At 35.1% G+C, this 19055-nt stretch overlaps 1 protein-coding gene across 1 annotated transcript in view; it reads right to left on the bottom strand.

Moving 5' to 3' along the window:
• The window catches only part of BTLA (B and T lymphocyte associated), a 28671-nt gene extending 9843 nt beyond the window's left edge, over positions 1-18828 (bottom strand). Inside the window, exons 1-2 of the mRNA XM_011380308.1 lie at positions 18587-18828; positions 1670-1990 (exon numbers count right to left, since the gene is read on the bottom strand). Coding sequence (XP_011378610.1) covers positions 1670-1990; positions 18587-18674 — 409 coding nt within the window. The 5' untranslated portion in view covers positions 18675-18828. The remainder of the gene's footprint in view (positions 1-1669; positions 1991-18586) is intronic.
• Between the last annotated feature and the right edge of the window lie 227 nt (positions 18829-19055).

Here is a 19055-nt window from a genome sequence, read left to right as displayed (position 1 = left end):
GCTTTCAGCTTTATATCCCACATAGAGTGAAATCGTATGGTTTTCGACTTTTTTGTCTGCACTCCAATGTCCATTGCAGCATTATTTACAGTGGCCAAGACATGGAAACAACTGAAGTGTCCTTTGATAGATGACTGGATAAAGAAGTTGTGGTACATATATACAATAGAATATTACTCAGCTATAAGAAAAGATGAAATATTGCCATTGTGACAACACGGATGGAACTTGAGATTATCATGCTAAACAAAATAAGTCAGACAGAAAAAGAAAATTTTGAAATAAGGAAGTGTTGAGTCCTTCAATATCATTCTTCTTTTTCAAGATTTTTTTTTTTTTTTTGGCTATTCTGGGCTCATTGCAATTCCATATTACTTTTAGAATCAGCTTTTTTATTTCTGCAAATAGAAGGTTTGGGGATTTTAATGGGGATTACATTGAATCTGTAGATCACTTTGGGAACTATTGCCATCTTAACAATATTAAATCTTCCTATCCATGAAAATAGTTGTCTTTCTGTTTATTTACATCTTCTTTAATTTCTTTCAGCCATGTTTTATTTAGTGTGTAAGTCTTGCATTTCCTAGCTTAAATTTATTCCCATTTTATTCATTTTCATGTTATTCTAAATGGAATTATTTTCTTAATTTTCTTTTCAGACTGCTAGTTTATTGCTAGTCTTTAGAAATATTACAGATTTTTTGTTGATCACAATACAACTTTGTTGAATTCATTTATTAACTCTAGAAAATTTTGTGGGTTTTTAAGGATTTTCTCTATATAAGATCATGTCATCTGTGAATAAAGATTTTTACTTTTTCCTTTACATTTTGGATGTTTTTATTTCTTTTTTCTTGACTAATTGCTCTGGCTAAAATTTCCAGTTCAATGTTGAACAGAAGTGGCAAAAGCAGACATCCTTGTTTTGTTCCTATTCTTAGGAGGAACACTTTCAATCTTTCAACACGGAGTATGATGTTAGCTGTGGGATTTTCATAAACCAAATATTTTTTTTACTCTCCCCTACTCCTCTTCCCCACCCCCCATGTTTCATTCAGCTTGGTTTTGCCTAACTTAACCTCAACCTCTGTTTGCTCTGCTGTTTGAACCTCACGAGGTCCTCTCCAGAGGGCTTAAGGGGACAGCCAAGTCTATGAATATTCTCAAAACTCATCGAAGAGTCAAGTCATTTGTGTGCTGTTTGACCTCTGTGCAAAAGATGAGCTACTAACAAGTATATAATTTTCTGAGCACTAAAAACATAACTCCGAGAAATTATCAGTAAAAGTTGAGGACAGAAAAATGGGAGGAAAAAAAAAAGAAAAAGAATATAAGGACAGAGAATAGAAAGCTGTTTACTACTATTGGTATTCACTTTGTAATCTACTTTTGGACTTATCAAATAAATTTTATACCTGCTAAAGACAAAAACAATAACTTTTATTGTTATTATATTTTCCCTACTCTTCTCTAATTCACTCACTCTAAAACACACATACGCATACACACACAGACGTGCAGATGCATCAGTCTGTGAAGTGTGGCAGTGTTGTAATGTTTTTATATTATATAAGTTCAATTCTAACCTAATTACTTGATAATCTGGGTTCTCCTTTTCCTTGAAACATAGTGAGAACAACATTAGGTAGTCGTGGTGTCTAGAACTCACCTGTCACATAAATGGTTATTGAATGGCTTTCAATGAGTCCCGACGGAACAATCGCAGAACAGCGGTATGATCCATTGTCACTAGCCAGCACTCGATCAAAATACAGAATAAAAACGGACATATTCTTCCTGTTTTCCCAATTCATGTGTTTCCACTGTCCATTTTCAAGATCTGAACAGCTCTTTCCTTCGAGCTTGCACCAGGTCACATTAGGTCTGTTGGCACAATATACCGTAGGGCATTCCAGTTGATAAGAGGTCCCTGCTGAGATGTTCACGGAATGTCTCCTAACATAAAGTTGTGCGTCACATGATTTTTCCCCTAAAAGATAAAAACAAAATTAATACCAGGTCTGTTCTGGAAGGACCAGATATTTGCTACTTTAACAGTTTCTGCCTAAAATTTCTCAAGCACGATTCTAAAATATTTCCGGATAATGTTTTCCAGTAATTAAGCCTCACTAGCAGTGTCTGACAGATAGTAGGCATATAATATTTATTGAAAAAAAATCATTTCCTCAATTGTTCAATAATTTCCTCAATTTCCAAATTATTACTGATATTTTTATTATAAATTATATTTCATTGTACTTTTACTTATTGTTATTATTTTGTAGCCACTTCAATAGGTAGCAAATGATAATAGCAATTTCTTTTCAATTAGTTATTATATTTCGGGGACAGTTTAAAATACATAAATATTTTAACTCTTTTAATCCTCACAACAAAAATCATATAGTTATTATGAACCCTGTTTTACAGATAAAGAAACTGAAGTAGTAAAGAACTTGCCTAAAGTTATATGCTAATAATTAGGAGAATCGAGATTTAAACTCATACTAGAGTCCATTACTCTAATAATTCATTAATTCATAATTCATTAACCATTTCTCTATTGTTTCTTGAGCAGTAATCATGTGTTCTATTTCTGGCTCTGGTATATTCCAAAAAGTGGAAGAGAGAAATTTTTGTACACAACTATTTCCCTATAGTATTTGGCATTAGGAATTTTCTTCACTTGTTTTTCAATGGCTTTAATGCTACCTTGAAATTTTCTTCAGAACTTTTTCTATGTATGAGACATACAACTCATGATACTATCTAAAAATAGGATGATCTGAAATAATTTGAAATATTATGTTTTCCCAATTGGAAGAGGAGCAGTGATCTACCTCTTTGGAAGTTCTGCCTATTGACCCAATACAGGAAATATGCTGCCTTTTGTTTTGGTGGGGAGAGCTGTTTTCTGAAAACAGATTTTTCTTTTTTATGAACCTTTTGTTAGTATTGTAAATTGTATATAAAATCCTCAGCCAAGAAAAAATTTTTTAATGTTTTATATTATTGAATAAGTTCTGTTACCTATAACTTATCATAAAAGTATTTCCTGGTAACCTCAATATCTGGAATATCACTAACAACCAAAACAAATATATGAAAAAAAATCTTCTCTAAACAAGAAAAATAGATATTTCAAGATTTAAAATTTAACTCATTTCATACTTGATTCTTACAATTCCATTATCATTTCCTAATTAGCCCAGAAGGCATAATACAGAGTTGTATATTGCAGAGTAATAACTATGTTCGTAATGATAAGACAGAATCAAAAATAAAACTTTAAATTATATTTAATACCATCAATATTTTGAAACAAAGAAATGTTGAATCTCTTTTACAGAAAAATTTTATCAGAAATGACTACTTCAAAAATGTTTTGGCCTCCAAAGGGGCAAAATTCAATTACTTAGAATGTACTTTCATGTGGAGCATTTATTCACTGATAATTGCGGGTCTGTATTGTCCCTTTTGAGACTCATGCTTAAAAGGAACATGAGAAATGACACTAATTTATAAAACCATTTAACCTTTTTCATCATAAGTATATGTAAATCATTGAATGACCTACTACGAAACACTCTCTGTGCTGATAAAAAAATAGATCAACATTCTCTTTTCTTAAGTACTTTGTAGTGATTTATATCTTTCTATTTTTTAAGTAGAGTTAAAGTTAAGCATGTTTTCTTAAGAGTGTTTTCTCTTTAAGTTTCTTTTCTTTGATCATTATAGTTCTTTCTTGGCTCTATTTTTCTGTTTCAAACTATTCTTTGAGCAATATGTTCAATCTGTCCCCTTTATTAATTTCTTTCACTCATTTTCAAGCATTCTTCTGAATAGATTCACAGTATCATATCTTACAATGATAAAAACATAACTGAGATTACAGCCCAAACTGTCTTTTAAAAATAAAGAGGGCTAAGGACTAGTCAGATGTTGAACTGTGGGACGACTTTGAGCCCCGCATTCCACATACTGCTCTACCTAACATAAAGTTCCACTTTTTTCCTACATCTTCGCCAGCATGAATATGCTCATTTCAAGCTATTTCCTAACACTCAATGAACTTCACACTATAATTTGTGCTCACGTCTTATCAATCCTTGCTCAGAATAAGTATAACTTTATTGAGTTTTCAGGAATCAGATTGAGACAAGGGACCTGCAAAGAACGTTTAGAATCTCTGAATATTTATATATTTATAACTGCTCTGAGACCTCAAACAAATTCGCTTTAAGACTTCATAATTCATTTGCTGCCAAAAATTCAGAATAAAAAATGAAAATAAACTAAGTCATGAGGATGAGGTTTTCAAAAAATTGAAGAGAAAGGGTAAGATACTTTACTAAAAGGAAGTGCCTAACAATATAACACCTAGATGTGGTTATACCTATGACAAAAAAAGCAAGGCAGCATAGGCAGAAAGGCCAAGTGAAACCCTTGTTTCCAGAAGTCGAACCCTCTCCCTAAAGTTAACAGGCTGTCTCAGCCTCCTAACTTCCTTTACATTTACTTGGATAAGTCAATTATAGTCAATGGAGTCTATAACTCTGAGCCGGCTTTGTGAAAAATAACATGATAGTTACGGGCAAAGACCTTCTTCCTTCAAGAAACTTACCATACAGTTGATGAGACAAGATTAACTAACAACATCTGTTTTCTGGATTAAATTTACAATCTACCACTTTTTTTTTCTTCAAGTTTACCTAAGCTGAAAGCAAAGCTCAGAGGGATCTTGTATGCTAGTTGTTAGGAGGTATGGGAATAAATAAGACGGGGTGCCTGCCTTCATGGGTCTTGCCTTACGATGGAAAATAAAAACATTTGACAAATGGGAGAATGAAATAACATGGTAAAGAAGTGCAAATCTTCGGGCATGCCGAGGATTCACTTCAGCTGGAGCTATTTAGGCAAGGCTTAATGGAAAGCTTGTTGGGGCAAGGCTTAATGGAAAGCTTGTATTTGAGCTGAACCATAGTGAAGGGGTAGCTCTATAATAATTAGAGCAGTGAATGGGCAGGGGAGGTATTTAAAACTGAAAAAATGGAAGGAGAAAGGCAGAGAGGCCAAGATTCTCATGGGAGATTCAAGGAATTGATACACGGTCGGATCATAATTTTCTGAAATAGTGACATGAAGATCACTAGTTGTTTCAGAATGAATGAAATAAGCATTAGGTGGGAGAAGTTTAAATTTTGCTTAAAATCATGAGAAAAGACAGAGACTGATTCTTTGGAGATATTTATAAAAGTCATGGACATAACTAAAAATGGGAATACTCATTTGAACACAGTTGTTCAAATGCTGACACACTGTGTGATACTGACATAGCCACCCAGTCTCACTGGCCCTCAATTTCTTTAAAATAAAATGAAAGGATTGGACTTCAAAAACAAGAAAATTCTTACCCACCATTCTTGCTACTCAGAAACACATTTATAACTTTACCTCCCTCACCATGTAACTGTGTAACAAAACCACTTCTAAGTCTCATTTTCTGCAACAATTTGTCACCATTTCATTTAGACATAGGGCTGTCACCCACTGCTGGTAGCACAACTGAACATCCTTCCTAGTCTCAGCATTTTATGTCTATATGCTTGGGAGGAATGCACGAAGTAGAGAAGGGAGCTGGCTGATCATCCTCATCACATCACTGACCTGCGGTGGGATGATGGAAACATCACTGTCATCCCCATGTATTCCTATCAGCAAGATGGAGATCAATGACTGACACATTGGCTGGCATAGGGAATTTTTCTTGAATGGGGGGAGTAAATAGGTAAATGCAGGCTTGTCAACAGGCACTAAAAGTCATCAAGAGTACTTCCTCTTTGTACAAAGAAGGTATTATATTTCCTATGTCTCCAAGACTCAAAATGATATTTGTTGCACAGGATGATGCAGTAAGCTAGAAGGCACAATTCTAATTTTCCATCCTACAAGTATGTTGACACTTCTTTACTGCTTGTCCTAAATTATGCATATCTATATTATGACACTCAAGACATCCAGAGCTATCTCCAAGGGGTTCGTGTTGTCGAAAAAAAAAATTTTTTTTTTCTGAGGAGAGATGAAGATCATAGTTGCTTTAGGCTGGGGTTTATAGGTCAATATTAGTTATGGTTGTTCCTGCTGTTATTGCTCCTGTTGTTTTCAGACATTCATATTTAATGGTAGGAAATTTTCAATGATAAAAATAATTTAAATATATGCAGTAAAAAGATGAAACCTCTACCATCTCTAAGCCATCGAATAATGCAGTATCCCTTTTCAAGTCACTATAGGTTTTGGAAGCTCCTCATTTTTAAAATTCTTATGAAAATCATTACTATGTTATTATAGTATATACATCCCATGAGTAGGCTCTACCTAGAATATTTGATGCCCAGAGGACATTTTTAACAACCTCTATATGAAAAAATATTTTCAGAAATAATCGTGAAATGAAACAAACAATAAAATAAACATAAAAGACAAATAGCCAGTGAATTTTTTTTATTGAAGTTTATACCTAAAACTATGCATTATTATTTGAAAAATATTAGAATAAAAAAGGAAAAATGCACAGCTATTTATTTAATAATTTTATATCTACCTCAATTGTGTGAACTTTTATCCTTTAGTTAAAGCCTGATATAGCAGTTAATATAAATAATTTTACAGTAACTAATAAGTGAATTTTATTAAAACTGGAATTCTATAAAAGATACGATTTAGGCAATAACTAAATTATACCACTAATGTAAAGTGTTTTTTTTCTTATTTCTCTTTTAAAATTTTAAAACAATTAACACTTTAAAGAAAATACATTTCAATTGTAAAGCTATTAATCAATAAAACAGTTTATGTAAGAACTGGAATTACACCTCACAATAAGTACAGTTTCACTGTTTTAAAGTTTAAACAAATAAATATTCAAAATGATTGCACAGAATGAAAGAAAAAGACCTCTTACATTCTTATTCTTTGTCTCTATAATCGCCGTGGTATTATTGTGTATTTAAAATCTACGATTTATTTTTATTAGTTTCAAGTATACAGTACATTGGTTAGACATTTATACAGTTTATAGAAGAATTCTGGAATGTGGAGTGCCACAGGGACTGGAGATTCAAATTGTGCCTGGAGCAAGCTTCAGTGATTCCAAGTATTATAAATTTACCCTTGAAATGTGGCTGAATTTGTACATATGTTCAGGGCCAACTCTATAACTGGGACGTTCTCTTACCTAACTTTCACATGGAATGCAATGGTTATCAAAGGGGAAGTACTAAAAATGTACTCATTCAAAGCTTACATACACATTATTAAAACTCAGCAGTAACCATAGTAATGATTGATCATTTTAGATCAGAACTATTTTTAGGGGAGGGGTATTTTATCACTGATATTGTTCGGAATTGCTGGAATATGTTGATAATTGAAAGTAGACCAACTTTAATTTGTTTTTAAATTCTTTATAGATAATGTACTCCCTACTGCTCACTCCAGGGTTGTGGACAGCTCGTTGTCAATGACTATTTAGTAAAGTGGCAGTTTTTAGTGCAAAGGGGATGCAGAAAGAGGTTTAATTTCTTTAACTTCTTCATTATATATTTCTTTGATTATCTTGAACAAGAGCCATTCTCTCAGAGCTCTCAAATCTCTTAAGAGGGATAGAGCCCTTCATGCTGGGTCAATCAAGAAAGGCTCAAGGAAGAGGTTGAACCCTCTCCTGCCCCAAACTCCACCCTGGGGCAAATCTGGTCCTCCTCTTATTTCCACACGGGAGCCATCTTGGTTTCTTTTCCCTTTACTACTCTATTTTATTAGTCATCAAGTTAACTTGATTCACTACCCAAAATATCTTCCAAATTTGTTTCCATGCCACTGCTTTAATTTGGGTCTTATTCTATTTCATATGACTTTTTGTCACAGCCCACCAACTTGTCTTCTATGTCCCAAATTTGTCCTTGAGCCCCTCCCCCTACTCCAATCCTTCTTACATCACTGTCACAGTTTGTTAAAAGAAAAGAAAAATCCAATGACAAGACTTTTTGCCTAAAACCCTCCAGAGACTCTTCAGTGCTTGCAAGAACATGTTCGAACTTTATCAAATGGCATTTAGCCCCTGATTCTTTATGCAAACTCACTCACCCTCATATTCCAGCATCCCAAGTCCACTTGATGTCCCCTTGCCCCCATCACCAAAGTCTCATACTATTATTTTGTCTGACATGCATCACTCTATTATAATTAAATATGTGTTTATGTTCTGTCTTTTTATTTGCTCTATGACCTTCTCAGTGGGATGGTACCTGTCTCTACAGGAGAAGATGGGCTTAGAAAAGGTATGAAGTGAGATGGCATGATGTACACTGAAACCAAACAAAGACAGCTTCATAGAGAGAAAAATCCATTCACAACTCTGACTAATGCTCTCTGCGCACCAAGAACACAGAGAAGACACAGCTGACCCTTTAGAGGTGGGCCAAAGGCACTGTGGTAAAGAATGTATGCATCTCACAATACCTTGCTGTGGTTAAGTTATAACCATGAAAGAAAAACTAGACCTCACAATATACAGTGTGGAAAGTCTGATTTATGTCTACTAAGGGGTGATATTCAATATATTTAAAAAGGGACACTCCATGGTTATCTGGATACCCACATCGGCTAATCAGAAAGGCATGCTAGCTGCAAACAACTGCATGGTCCAGAACTTTCCAGATGACCAAGTGTAGCTGCAGGTATAAATACCATCAGGAGTCTAAAAGCATAGGTAATTTGTGAAACTTACTACCATTAAAAAAAAAAAAAAGATTCGTGATTACAAATCTTGCATGAAATACAATTATTTCTTATTTTCAATGACCATATGCCTTGATTATTAACATTAGGAAAATCCCAACTGAGCTTCACTGTTTTTCCACTGAAAAATTCTTACATATTTATGGAAAGTTCAAAATGATTATATTCACTGAAAGAAATAAATGAATGCATCCTGTAATGAATGCAAAAGTCTTATTGGAATTCAGACAGGATTAGAGTTGAACATAGAAATGTAAACAATTGGAATATTACTCAGCCATAAGAAAGGATAAAATACTGCCATTTGGGACAACATGGATGGATCTTGAGATTATCATGTTTGGCAAAATAAGTCAGACAGAAAAAGTTGAGAACAGTATGATTTCACTCATATGTAGGATATAAAATGGAAAATAACAAATGAACAAGACAAGCAAACAAAAACTTATAGACAGAGACACAGTTTAGTGGTTACCAGAGGGAAAGGGAGGACGAGGGCGGTAGATAAGGGTAAAGGGGATCAGATACATGGTGATGGAAGGAGATTTGGCTTTGGATAGTGAACACACAATGCAATATACAGATGATGTATTATTGAATTGTACACTTGAAACCTATATAATTTTATTAACCAGTGTCACACCAATAAATTTAATTTAAAAAAAGGAAAAAAAGAAATGTAAACAAACATTTTTTCAAAAAACTAAAATGATTATGAAAGATGTAATGCGACAATAATTTTTTGTGACATCAACTAGGATTTTAGCTTCTACCAGAAGATATTATGAGAGACAAATAACAAACAAACAAACAAAAACTTCACACACATAGCGGGGAGACTATGGAAGGAGAGAAGTCTTCAGACTCAGGAGGAAAACAGGCCTTCAGAGAATACAAGTGGTCCGATCTAACTATAGAGGGCTGGAGTGATGAAGAGGAGAGAAGATATGATGACCATCAGAAACAGGTAGCTAGTGCCTCTTTCCTTACAAATTTGTGTGGATTTAGTGAAGTGATCCCTTGAGGAACTGGCTTGAGCATAGTCAAGGCCAGTCCACATACGGCAACAGTAGCCACGTAATCACACATCAAAGATCCTGGAAGGACATCCACCTGGACTGTCTCAGAGAATTACACACACAGCATCAGCAAGCTCACATAGCATACTTCCAGTCATAAGTGAGCTGCCATCAACTCACGAAATCAGAAATGTGGTGATACGAGGTGAGGGTGGGAGAGTTTTACCTCATACAGAGACCACTAATTGAATGTTGTGTTATGTAGCGTTGATTAAACTTATTACTTTAACTTGGTAGTAAACAAACTCACTGTATAAGTCAGATATTCCCAAATGCTAGGAATACCTGGGGAAATCTGAATAAGAATAATGCACACATACATGTGTTTAAATCAGAGCTTGTCTTTTAACAGGCGATCATTGTTACTTTAAGGAAAATCCTGTGAATTTATCTCAAAGGTACAATGAAAATTAATTGAGTTCAGTCCCTACTGCGAGGTAAAACATATTCACATACATCTACCTGACAAACAACATGTAATGTAATATGGATAACAGACATAGAACTCGTATACAATAATAGTTTAAGTTTTTCTTCTTCTCTGTGCATATTGTCTGATATTGTTCTTTTGAGAGGAATAGGTATCTCTTCCCTTTCTAAACACATACACACACACACGGGGCAGGGAGCTAGAGAGAGAGAGAGGGAAGAGAGAGAGAGAGAGAGGGAGAGAGAGAGAGAGAGGAGAGATGTGAAACCTTTCTTTAAGTTTGCTTTCATAAGATATTTATTTAGCATATTTTGAAGCAATTTCTTATTGGGCTAAAATTTATCATCATGTGATATGACTACCTGGGGGAAAAATTTGAAGACAATCCTTTTAAGTTAGTTGGATTGACCAATTTAAAACTTTAAGCCATGTATCTCTTGGTTTTATCTAGTTTGGGATTATGCTGAAATTGTTTTGTTTTGAAGCACTCATTCTAGCATTTGCCATAGCTTTGTCTAACAGTTAGCAAAATTTATAAAGTACCTGTGCTATGTCTCTCTTTGAGATATTAAAGAATAAGATGAGCACAGAGCTTTAGTGATTATGGGGTCAGGTAATATATGAATAATTTCAGTCACATCTGGGAGATCACCCCCGAAATCACTTCTTTGCATTCTTTGTCACTCACTTGCTCACAAGTGCACTGGACCTCATATTATCAAAGCACTGTGGACCTATCCTAGATACTCCAAACAGGAGGAAATTACAGATATGTCTAATATTTTTTGTTTTTATTATGTCTTATGCACTTTTAGAAATCATACATGTATTGCTTTATTTGATTCTCAAAATGATTTTGTGGGGTAGTTACTATTATTATCTTTATTTTAAGCTGGGGAAACCAAAATTAGAGAAACTAAGCCACTTCGTCAAGATAACTATCTGGTGGGGTGGAGCCAGGACCAGGACTCAAACCCAGGCCCGGCTAATTCTAAAGCACAAGCTCTTCTCTGGCAGGGTGGTTGCAAAAGAAAATGAGAACAGGTAAGTTCTTACTTAGCACTATGCTTGCTTATAATAAACAATAACTTCCAGGTATTATACTTTTGGGATAAAATGAATTTAGAGAGGTGACACAGAAGTTGAGTTATTGTCCAAGATCACAAGGCAAGTAGGTGGCAGAGACAAGGTAAATACACAGGTGCCTCAAGTGGCCCTGCTCTGAACAGTTATTCCCAACTCCTTCAATATGGATCAACAGTGATGCATAAAAACTGGTATATTCACCAGGCAAACAAATATAATTAAAAAGGCAGTATACTCCATAGAAAAAAATGTCTTTTTATATAAGAGATAAAATCCTACAGAATTATACTAACCAGAAGGCTGGTCTTGGTCAAAACTGGAAAGCTAAAAAAGCTTTGTCTTTGCATACTTTTCTGAACTTTCTCTCAGTAAATGTTCATTTCGTAGCTACCAAAGACAAATGTCTTCTTGTGGTTCTACCCTATTGGTCACTGCCTTTGTCTCTCCATGATAGGATTCATATGCATTCCATTCCTTCAGAGTCTTACCTGCCCTATGCAACAAGGATTAGTATGGAGGAGAGTTTGTTGGACATTGTGTAATTATCTCTCTGGCATAGCAAAAGTTTTTAGCCAGTTTAATGAGCCCTAAAAACAATGATTCATGATGATAATTCAGAGAATAGTTCTAGCTGGGGAAGGCATTGACTGTCTGGTCAGAGATACTGGGTCCTCCACTTTGGTCACTTCAGGAAGAAAAGCAGGGCAGAAAAAGCTGAGAGTATATCTTAGAAGCTATGGACAGCAGCATCAAAGAGAGCCCTTAGCGTTTTATCTGAAACCAACATGACTATTTTTAAATATTGCCTTCAGAGATAGAGTGGTTATGTGTGATGCTCAGAATAAGTGTGGGTTATGTATTATTAGAAAGACAAAGGAAAAGCTCATCTCTTCTTTCCCAGATATTTCCTGGCCTTCCTATACATCATGCTTCAGAGATCACACTGATATTCATTGTCATTTTCAAAGCCCTAGAAGTCACTTAACCATATCAATATGGGCAGAAACTGCCAGTTGTCTACTAATATTACTTCTCCTCTTCTAATAGTAGAAGAAAATGAAATGGGACCATGACCACCCAGCTAGAGCTGAAATGCCCCAGACTGCCTTATTGCCACTTCTGGACAATTCGCTGTTTGTGATGTATAAGGGTTTCAGGCTATGCCCATAAGATAAATGTGGCTATCAAGAAGGAGAAACGGAGGAGGCACAAAGCTCTACCAACTTAACCCATTGTTTCCCTATGACTGACCAAGATAAGATAGCCCCTCTAACACTCTCCTGGATTGTGTTCAAAGTGAACGTCAAATTGTGCATGTTTAGATTTTAAGCATACTGAAATGATACCCTTGCTTATATACACACAGACACATGCACACAAGTAATTTCTTCCATAGACATAAGGATGAAAATCAGAGTCCATAAGCACTAGAGGACACCTGAAAGGTGGATAATATTGAGCTGATTTTGAGGTAAGGGAATGGAGAATATTATAAAATTGAAGCAAATTACTTATGACATAATTTGATGACACAATGTAACTCAAGTCTCCCCATCTCTGTTATCATTTCTTGGTAACTGGGATGAAAGTAGATAATGATATCAAGAATTATTCATAGATGACTTTTTTCAACCCAAATGAGAGATGGTTTCCCAAAACTACTTTAAAGGAACTATTAAGGTAATTAAATTTTGTACTAAAAGGAATTAAAAAAATCATTAGCTAAACTTATACAGCACTTACAATGCATCAGATACTGTTTCAAGTGTTTTATAGAATTAATTCACTTAACACAACAACCTTGGAAAGTCAATATCATTATCGTCTCCATTGTTTAGATGAGGAAGGAGAACCAGAGAGGTTATAGTTATAGAACCAGTAAATGGCAGAGATGGGATAGTGGTCCGGGCAGTCTGGCTCTGGAGTCCCTGACCTTAACCGCTCCACCGCGGCCTCTCCAAAGAACAAAGCAAAAGGTTGATTTCATTTTCGGACTTGATTACAAATGTTTGTGAACATTTTTCTTTCAACAACTCTGAACTGTAAGTAAAGAGGAAACTCACAAATAATGGAAATTAAGTAGGAAAGTCCCAGTGAAGCAAAATAAAGAGTCTTTAACTTCAAATAGAGGAAATTTTGATAGTGGAGCAGAGGAAGCAAAAGCTCTTTAATAGAGCTTTTCAGTGTTTGGAAAGTCTAGCCAAGGCTGTGATAAGCACAGGGGTTAATCTTTTCATACCTTAATCCAGGAAATCCTGTAGCTTCAGAACGTATTCCTAGACATTTATGTAAAAGGTAGTCATATTTTGTGGCAGGCATTCTTGCAATAACAATACACAAGCATTTGGCAAAAGGCAGAACTCCATCTCTAGCATATATGTGCACATTTCCATAGGAACAAATAGCTACAGCTATAGAAATAATCTTGATAAAGACCTCGGAACTTCAGGGAATGAGAGACAGATGCAGAGCACTTCCTGCCCTGATGTTTCTGCTCTGACTGAAGGATATGGCCAGTTCATGCTGAAGCAACACAATCTGTGTGGGATCCATGGTTCATATTGAACTATCACAATAGAGGCAAAAGATGGTGCAGCCAAGACCCAAATGGAGACTTGGCCCTAACCACTGTGTTCTCAAAAAAAGCCAAACTATAAGTGTCATCTGGTACTAGATCAAATTAGAATTTTTTTTTTTTTTTTTTTTTACTCACAATAAGCAGTAATCAATCAAAGATTTCCTACGGTGTTCATTCTGGTTCATATATAGTGTCATGTGATAGCCAGACATTAACTGCAGTGCTCCTGCCTGCTTGAAGGTAGAATCCTCGGTTTGTCTTCAAGTAAACAAGTGGTCCAGGGCCTCGCAGCTGGAGCCACTTATGGGCAATGAAGCAGGTAACTGACAGGGGCTTCTCCACCTCTAGCCTAGTTCTTCTCAGCATAATCTGACCATCTGTCCAGGAGAGAAAATGCTGACACTTTAATATTTTTATCAGGACAGAACTCCTACACCAGATATTGAGGAGCAGAGTTCTCTATGACGTTATTCTTGAAACACAGAAAGCAAGTAAGCATTATTTCATTATAAAAAAGAAAGTTTGTAGAGAACATTACACTTTTTCCAGTCTTATTCTTCATGGGGCCTTATTCTTGGGAAGAGGCACACAGATCTCACATTGCTTTATAGTGGAGGAGGAAAATATCTTTTAAAATTATTTTTAAACACTTTGAAACTGTGTCAGTGTAAAGAATTCAGTAATTAAGTATATCACAGGAAATCCTCAAGATGCAAAGATTAAAAGTAATGTGATTTTAAGTGATAGTCATCAGCTCCGTCTGGGAGAACAAATCTCACTGATCACTCCTTATCTCAACCTATGCCCTAAATTTAATGCAAGTAATACTGCAGTCTATCGACTTTTATTTAAGATACCTATCCAGGACCTTGTCTAAGTCTTTCTATTTCATTTTTTAAATAATTTGATTCACTATATTTGGGGCTAAATATATTCTATGATATATTTCATTTTTTTCATTTGATTTTAGCTTTGAAAATAAAAGCCTTTCCTCTAAGATCAGAAACAAGACAAGGTTCTCATCACTCTTATTCAATACAGTGATGGAAGTCCTAGCTAGAGCAATCAGGCAAGAGAAAGAAATAAAAAGTATCCAAATTAGGAATGAAGAAGTCAAATTGTCACTTTTTGCAGATGATATGATTCTCTATATAGAAAAGCCTAAATACACCACCAAAAAACTATTAGAAACAATAAAAAGTAAAGTTGCAAGATGCAAAATCAACGTGTAAAAATCCATAACATTCCTCTTCACTAACAATGATATTTCAGAAAAAGAAATGAAAAAAACTATTCCTTTTGCAATTGCAACAAAAAGAATAAAATACCAAGAATAAACTTAATGAAGCATGTGAAAGACCCATGCAGTGCAAACTATAAGACATTATTAAAAGAAATCGAAGAAGACACAAAGAAATGGAAAAATATTCCATGTTCATGGATTGGAAAAATCAACATAGTTAAAATGGCCATATTACTCAAAGCAATATACAGATTTAATGCAATCCCTATCAAAATCCCAATGGCATTTTTGAAAAGAAATAGAAGAAAAAATCATCAGATTTGTATGAAATCACAAAAGACCCCAAATAGCCAAAGAAATCCTCCCAAAAAAAGAATGTCTGGAGGTATCACACTGCCCGGCTTCAAATTATACTACAAAGCAACAACAATCAAAATAGCCTAGCATTGGCAGAAAAACAGACACACAGACCAATGGAATGGATTTAAGAGCCTGGAAATAAACCCCATTATATATGGGCAAATAATTTTTAACAAAGGAGTCAAAAACATACAACGGAAAAAAGAAAGCCTCTTCAATAAATGGTGCTGGGAAAACTGGAAAGCCTCATGCAAAAGAATGAAACTAGACTGCTATCTGTCACCATACACCAAAATTAACTCAAAATAGACCAAAGACCTAAATATAAGATCTGAAAAAACAAATTGCATAGAAGAAAACATAGGTACTAAACTCATGGACCTTGGATTTAACGAAGAATTTATGAAATTGACCTCAAAGGCAAGAGAAGTAAAAGCAAAAATAAACGAATGGGACTGTATCAAACTAAAAACTTTTGCACAGTAAAAGAAACCATCGGCAACTGAATAGGAGAAAATATTTGCAAACAACACACCTCATGAGGGGCTAATATCCAAAATATAGAAAGAACTCATACAACTCAACAACACAACAAACAAACAATCCAATTAAAAAACAGGCAGATGACCTGAACTGACTTTCCTCCCAATAAGACATACAAATTGCCAACAAACATATGAAAAGGTGTTCAACTTCACTAGCTATCAGGAAAATGCAAATCAAAAACACAATGAGATACCACCCTACACCTGTAAGAATGGCTATCATCAATTGGACAAATAAAAGAGGTTGTGGGGAGAAAGAAACCCTCATACACTGCTGGTGGGACTGTGAATTGGTACAACTAATATGGAAAACAGTATGGAGGTTCCTCAAAAAATTAAGAATAGAATTACCATGTGACCCAGAATATCCCTCTTCTGAGTATCTATTCCCCAAATTTAAAAACATTTACCCATAAATACATATGTATCCTGATGTTCATTGCAGCATTATTCGCAGTGGTCAGGAGATGGAAACAACCAAAACGCCCTTTGATGGATGATTGGATAAAGAAGGTGTGGTACATATATAATGGAATATTACTCAGTCATAAGAAACATGAAATACTGCCATTTGCAACAACATGAATTATCTTGAGATTATCATGCTAAGCAAAATAAGTTAGACAGAAAAAGTTGAGAACCATATGATTTCATTCATATGTGGGATAAAAAACTGAAAGCGACAAATGAACAAGACAAACAAACAGAATCATGGACACAGATAATAGTTTAGAGGTTATCAGAGGAAAAGAGTAGAGAGGTTGATAAGGGTAAAGGGAGTCAAATATATGGCAATGGAAGGAAATTTTTGAGTTATGGTAAATGCACAATGTAATATACAGATTATGTATTATTGAACTGTACACTTGAAACCTATATAATTTTATTAAACAATGTCATCCCAATAAATTTAATTAAAAAATTAATAAATATATGTAACAATGTTAAAACTTACTTCCCATTTAACCAAATTTTGTGGGTGAAAAAAATATTAGCAAAAATACCATTAACATTTGTTTATCAAACATTTATTGTGTTCACTTATTGTGTCAGGTACTTTATCCATATTACTGCATTTATAGTCTTCACAATAACCTCATAATTTAGGTACAATTATTAACTTTATTTTACAAATGAGGAAACTAAACATAAGAAAGGATAAGAAATTTAACCAAGGTCACACAATAAGTGTCGGAGACAGTAAATTAACCCAATTCTAACACTCAATTTTTTCTTTTTTTTGTAAGCACAGTGGGAGGAAGAATAGAAGTTGTACCCCACTTTCAGTGTGATACAGCATGAAAGTTCTTTTACTTCATTTCACAAGGAATATTTGGATATTCTTCAAATTGCTATGAGTTCTATTTAATAATATTTGACTCCAGTTGCAGCTATGTGATTGCAGGCATCTGAAGGAAAGTGAAAAATTCAGTCAGCCATCTAAACCCCTTGTCAACGTAACACCAGATATACACGCATAAAAATATACAAGCATATAAATGCTTAAATGACTGAAGGGAAGTTTTATTTTGCTCCTGGTTGTGTGTGATCCTGGCATCACGGAGATAAATTCCAAACCACTCAGTTCCAGAATCGAAGGTGACAATTTATGGGATTTCAGTAACCGTATTTTCTGATTTAAAACCACAGCACACAAAATGAGGCGTATGTGTTCTTGTGGGGATTATAAGGCAGGCTGTTTGAAAACAGACCTGAGAAAATCCGAAACATCTGCTAGCTAATTGTAGCCCTTCCTCATTTACAGCATGTGGGCCCCAGTGTCAATGTAAGGGAACAAGTGAACTCAGCAGAAAAAAGAAATTGGTTGTTTGCCTACATAAAATTCTTGCAGATGTGACCAAGAGTCATTATTGCAGAACCCAAGATGTTTTCTATGTCAGATGACACCTGAGTTGGAACCATTCTCTTTCAACATAATGGACACAATGACGGAATGCTCTGATCCTGTATTTCTCAGCATTTTCTCATTCAGTATTTTCCACTGAAGCAAGTGGTGTGATTTTATATAGCAACATTTTTCAAGAGTAACCATGGAGTTAGGTATAACCCTAGTTAACCAAAACTTATGCTCTCCAGCTGAACACTACAATACTCTGTAAAGCCTCAGTTTGGAAAGAACAAGCTAGTCGCCACCAGCATGACATTCAGGGCATTTGCTAGTAGTAGTTATAAATTTGTACCTAACTATGTATAACATCTGCCCAATTCCTTTTTTCTTATCAACAGAACATGTTTTCAAAATATCAGGCAAGCTGTGACTTGAATATCATGTTCTAATTTGGCTTATGTCCTAGAATGTCTTCCGCAAGCAAATCTAACTGCTTGGTTTCATCTACCATCATCCATCATATAAACACCACGGCCAGCTAAAATCAGCAAGGGAAAACATTACCTCCAACACCTTCTGAGAAATAAGACAAAAAATAATCAAAGTAGGTACTTTACCATCGATATTCCAGATGCCCAGATGTGGGATTAGGAAGAGGACCGAAAACAATTTCCCAGTTCCAAGCATGGCAGGTGACGTCTTCATTTCCCGTGAGTATCAGAGATGGGAAAACTTCTCAAGCAGAGAAGGCTTCCCTCCTTCCCCTGAATTCTTTAGCGTTGGATCGGGTTAACTACCCCAACAACATCTGTAAAATAAATAGAAAATACAGAGGATGTAGGAGAGGACAGTAGTTGGATAGTTTGTGAAACAAAGTGAACAGAAAGACTACGTAGTACTCTTCTTGTGGTTTTTGCTTCTTGTCAGACTGGGTGCTCACTTTCAAACCCTCTGATCTGCAAAGCGGCTCAGTGCTTAACTTCTCCTTCTGCTTACCAGCCTTTTTGTCCCACATTGAGGTTTTTCTCATTCGAAGTTCAGTGAAATGAACAATTAAACTCTAAAGAAATCTATATTGTTGCAATC

Source organism: Pteropus vampyrus, unplaced genomic scaffold (genome assembly GCF_000151845.1).
Source record: "Pteropus vampyrus isolate Shadow unplaced genomic scaffold, Pvam_2.0 Scaffold1, whole genome shotgun sequence".
Classification (NCBI taxonomy): Eukaryota; Metazoa; Chordata; class Mammalia; order Chiroptera; family Pteropodidae; genus Pteropus; species Pteropus vampyrus.
Note: the sequence above shows the minus strand (reverse complement) of the source record. Positions and strands in the feature narration are given on the sequence as shown.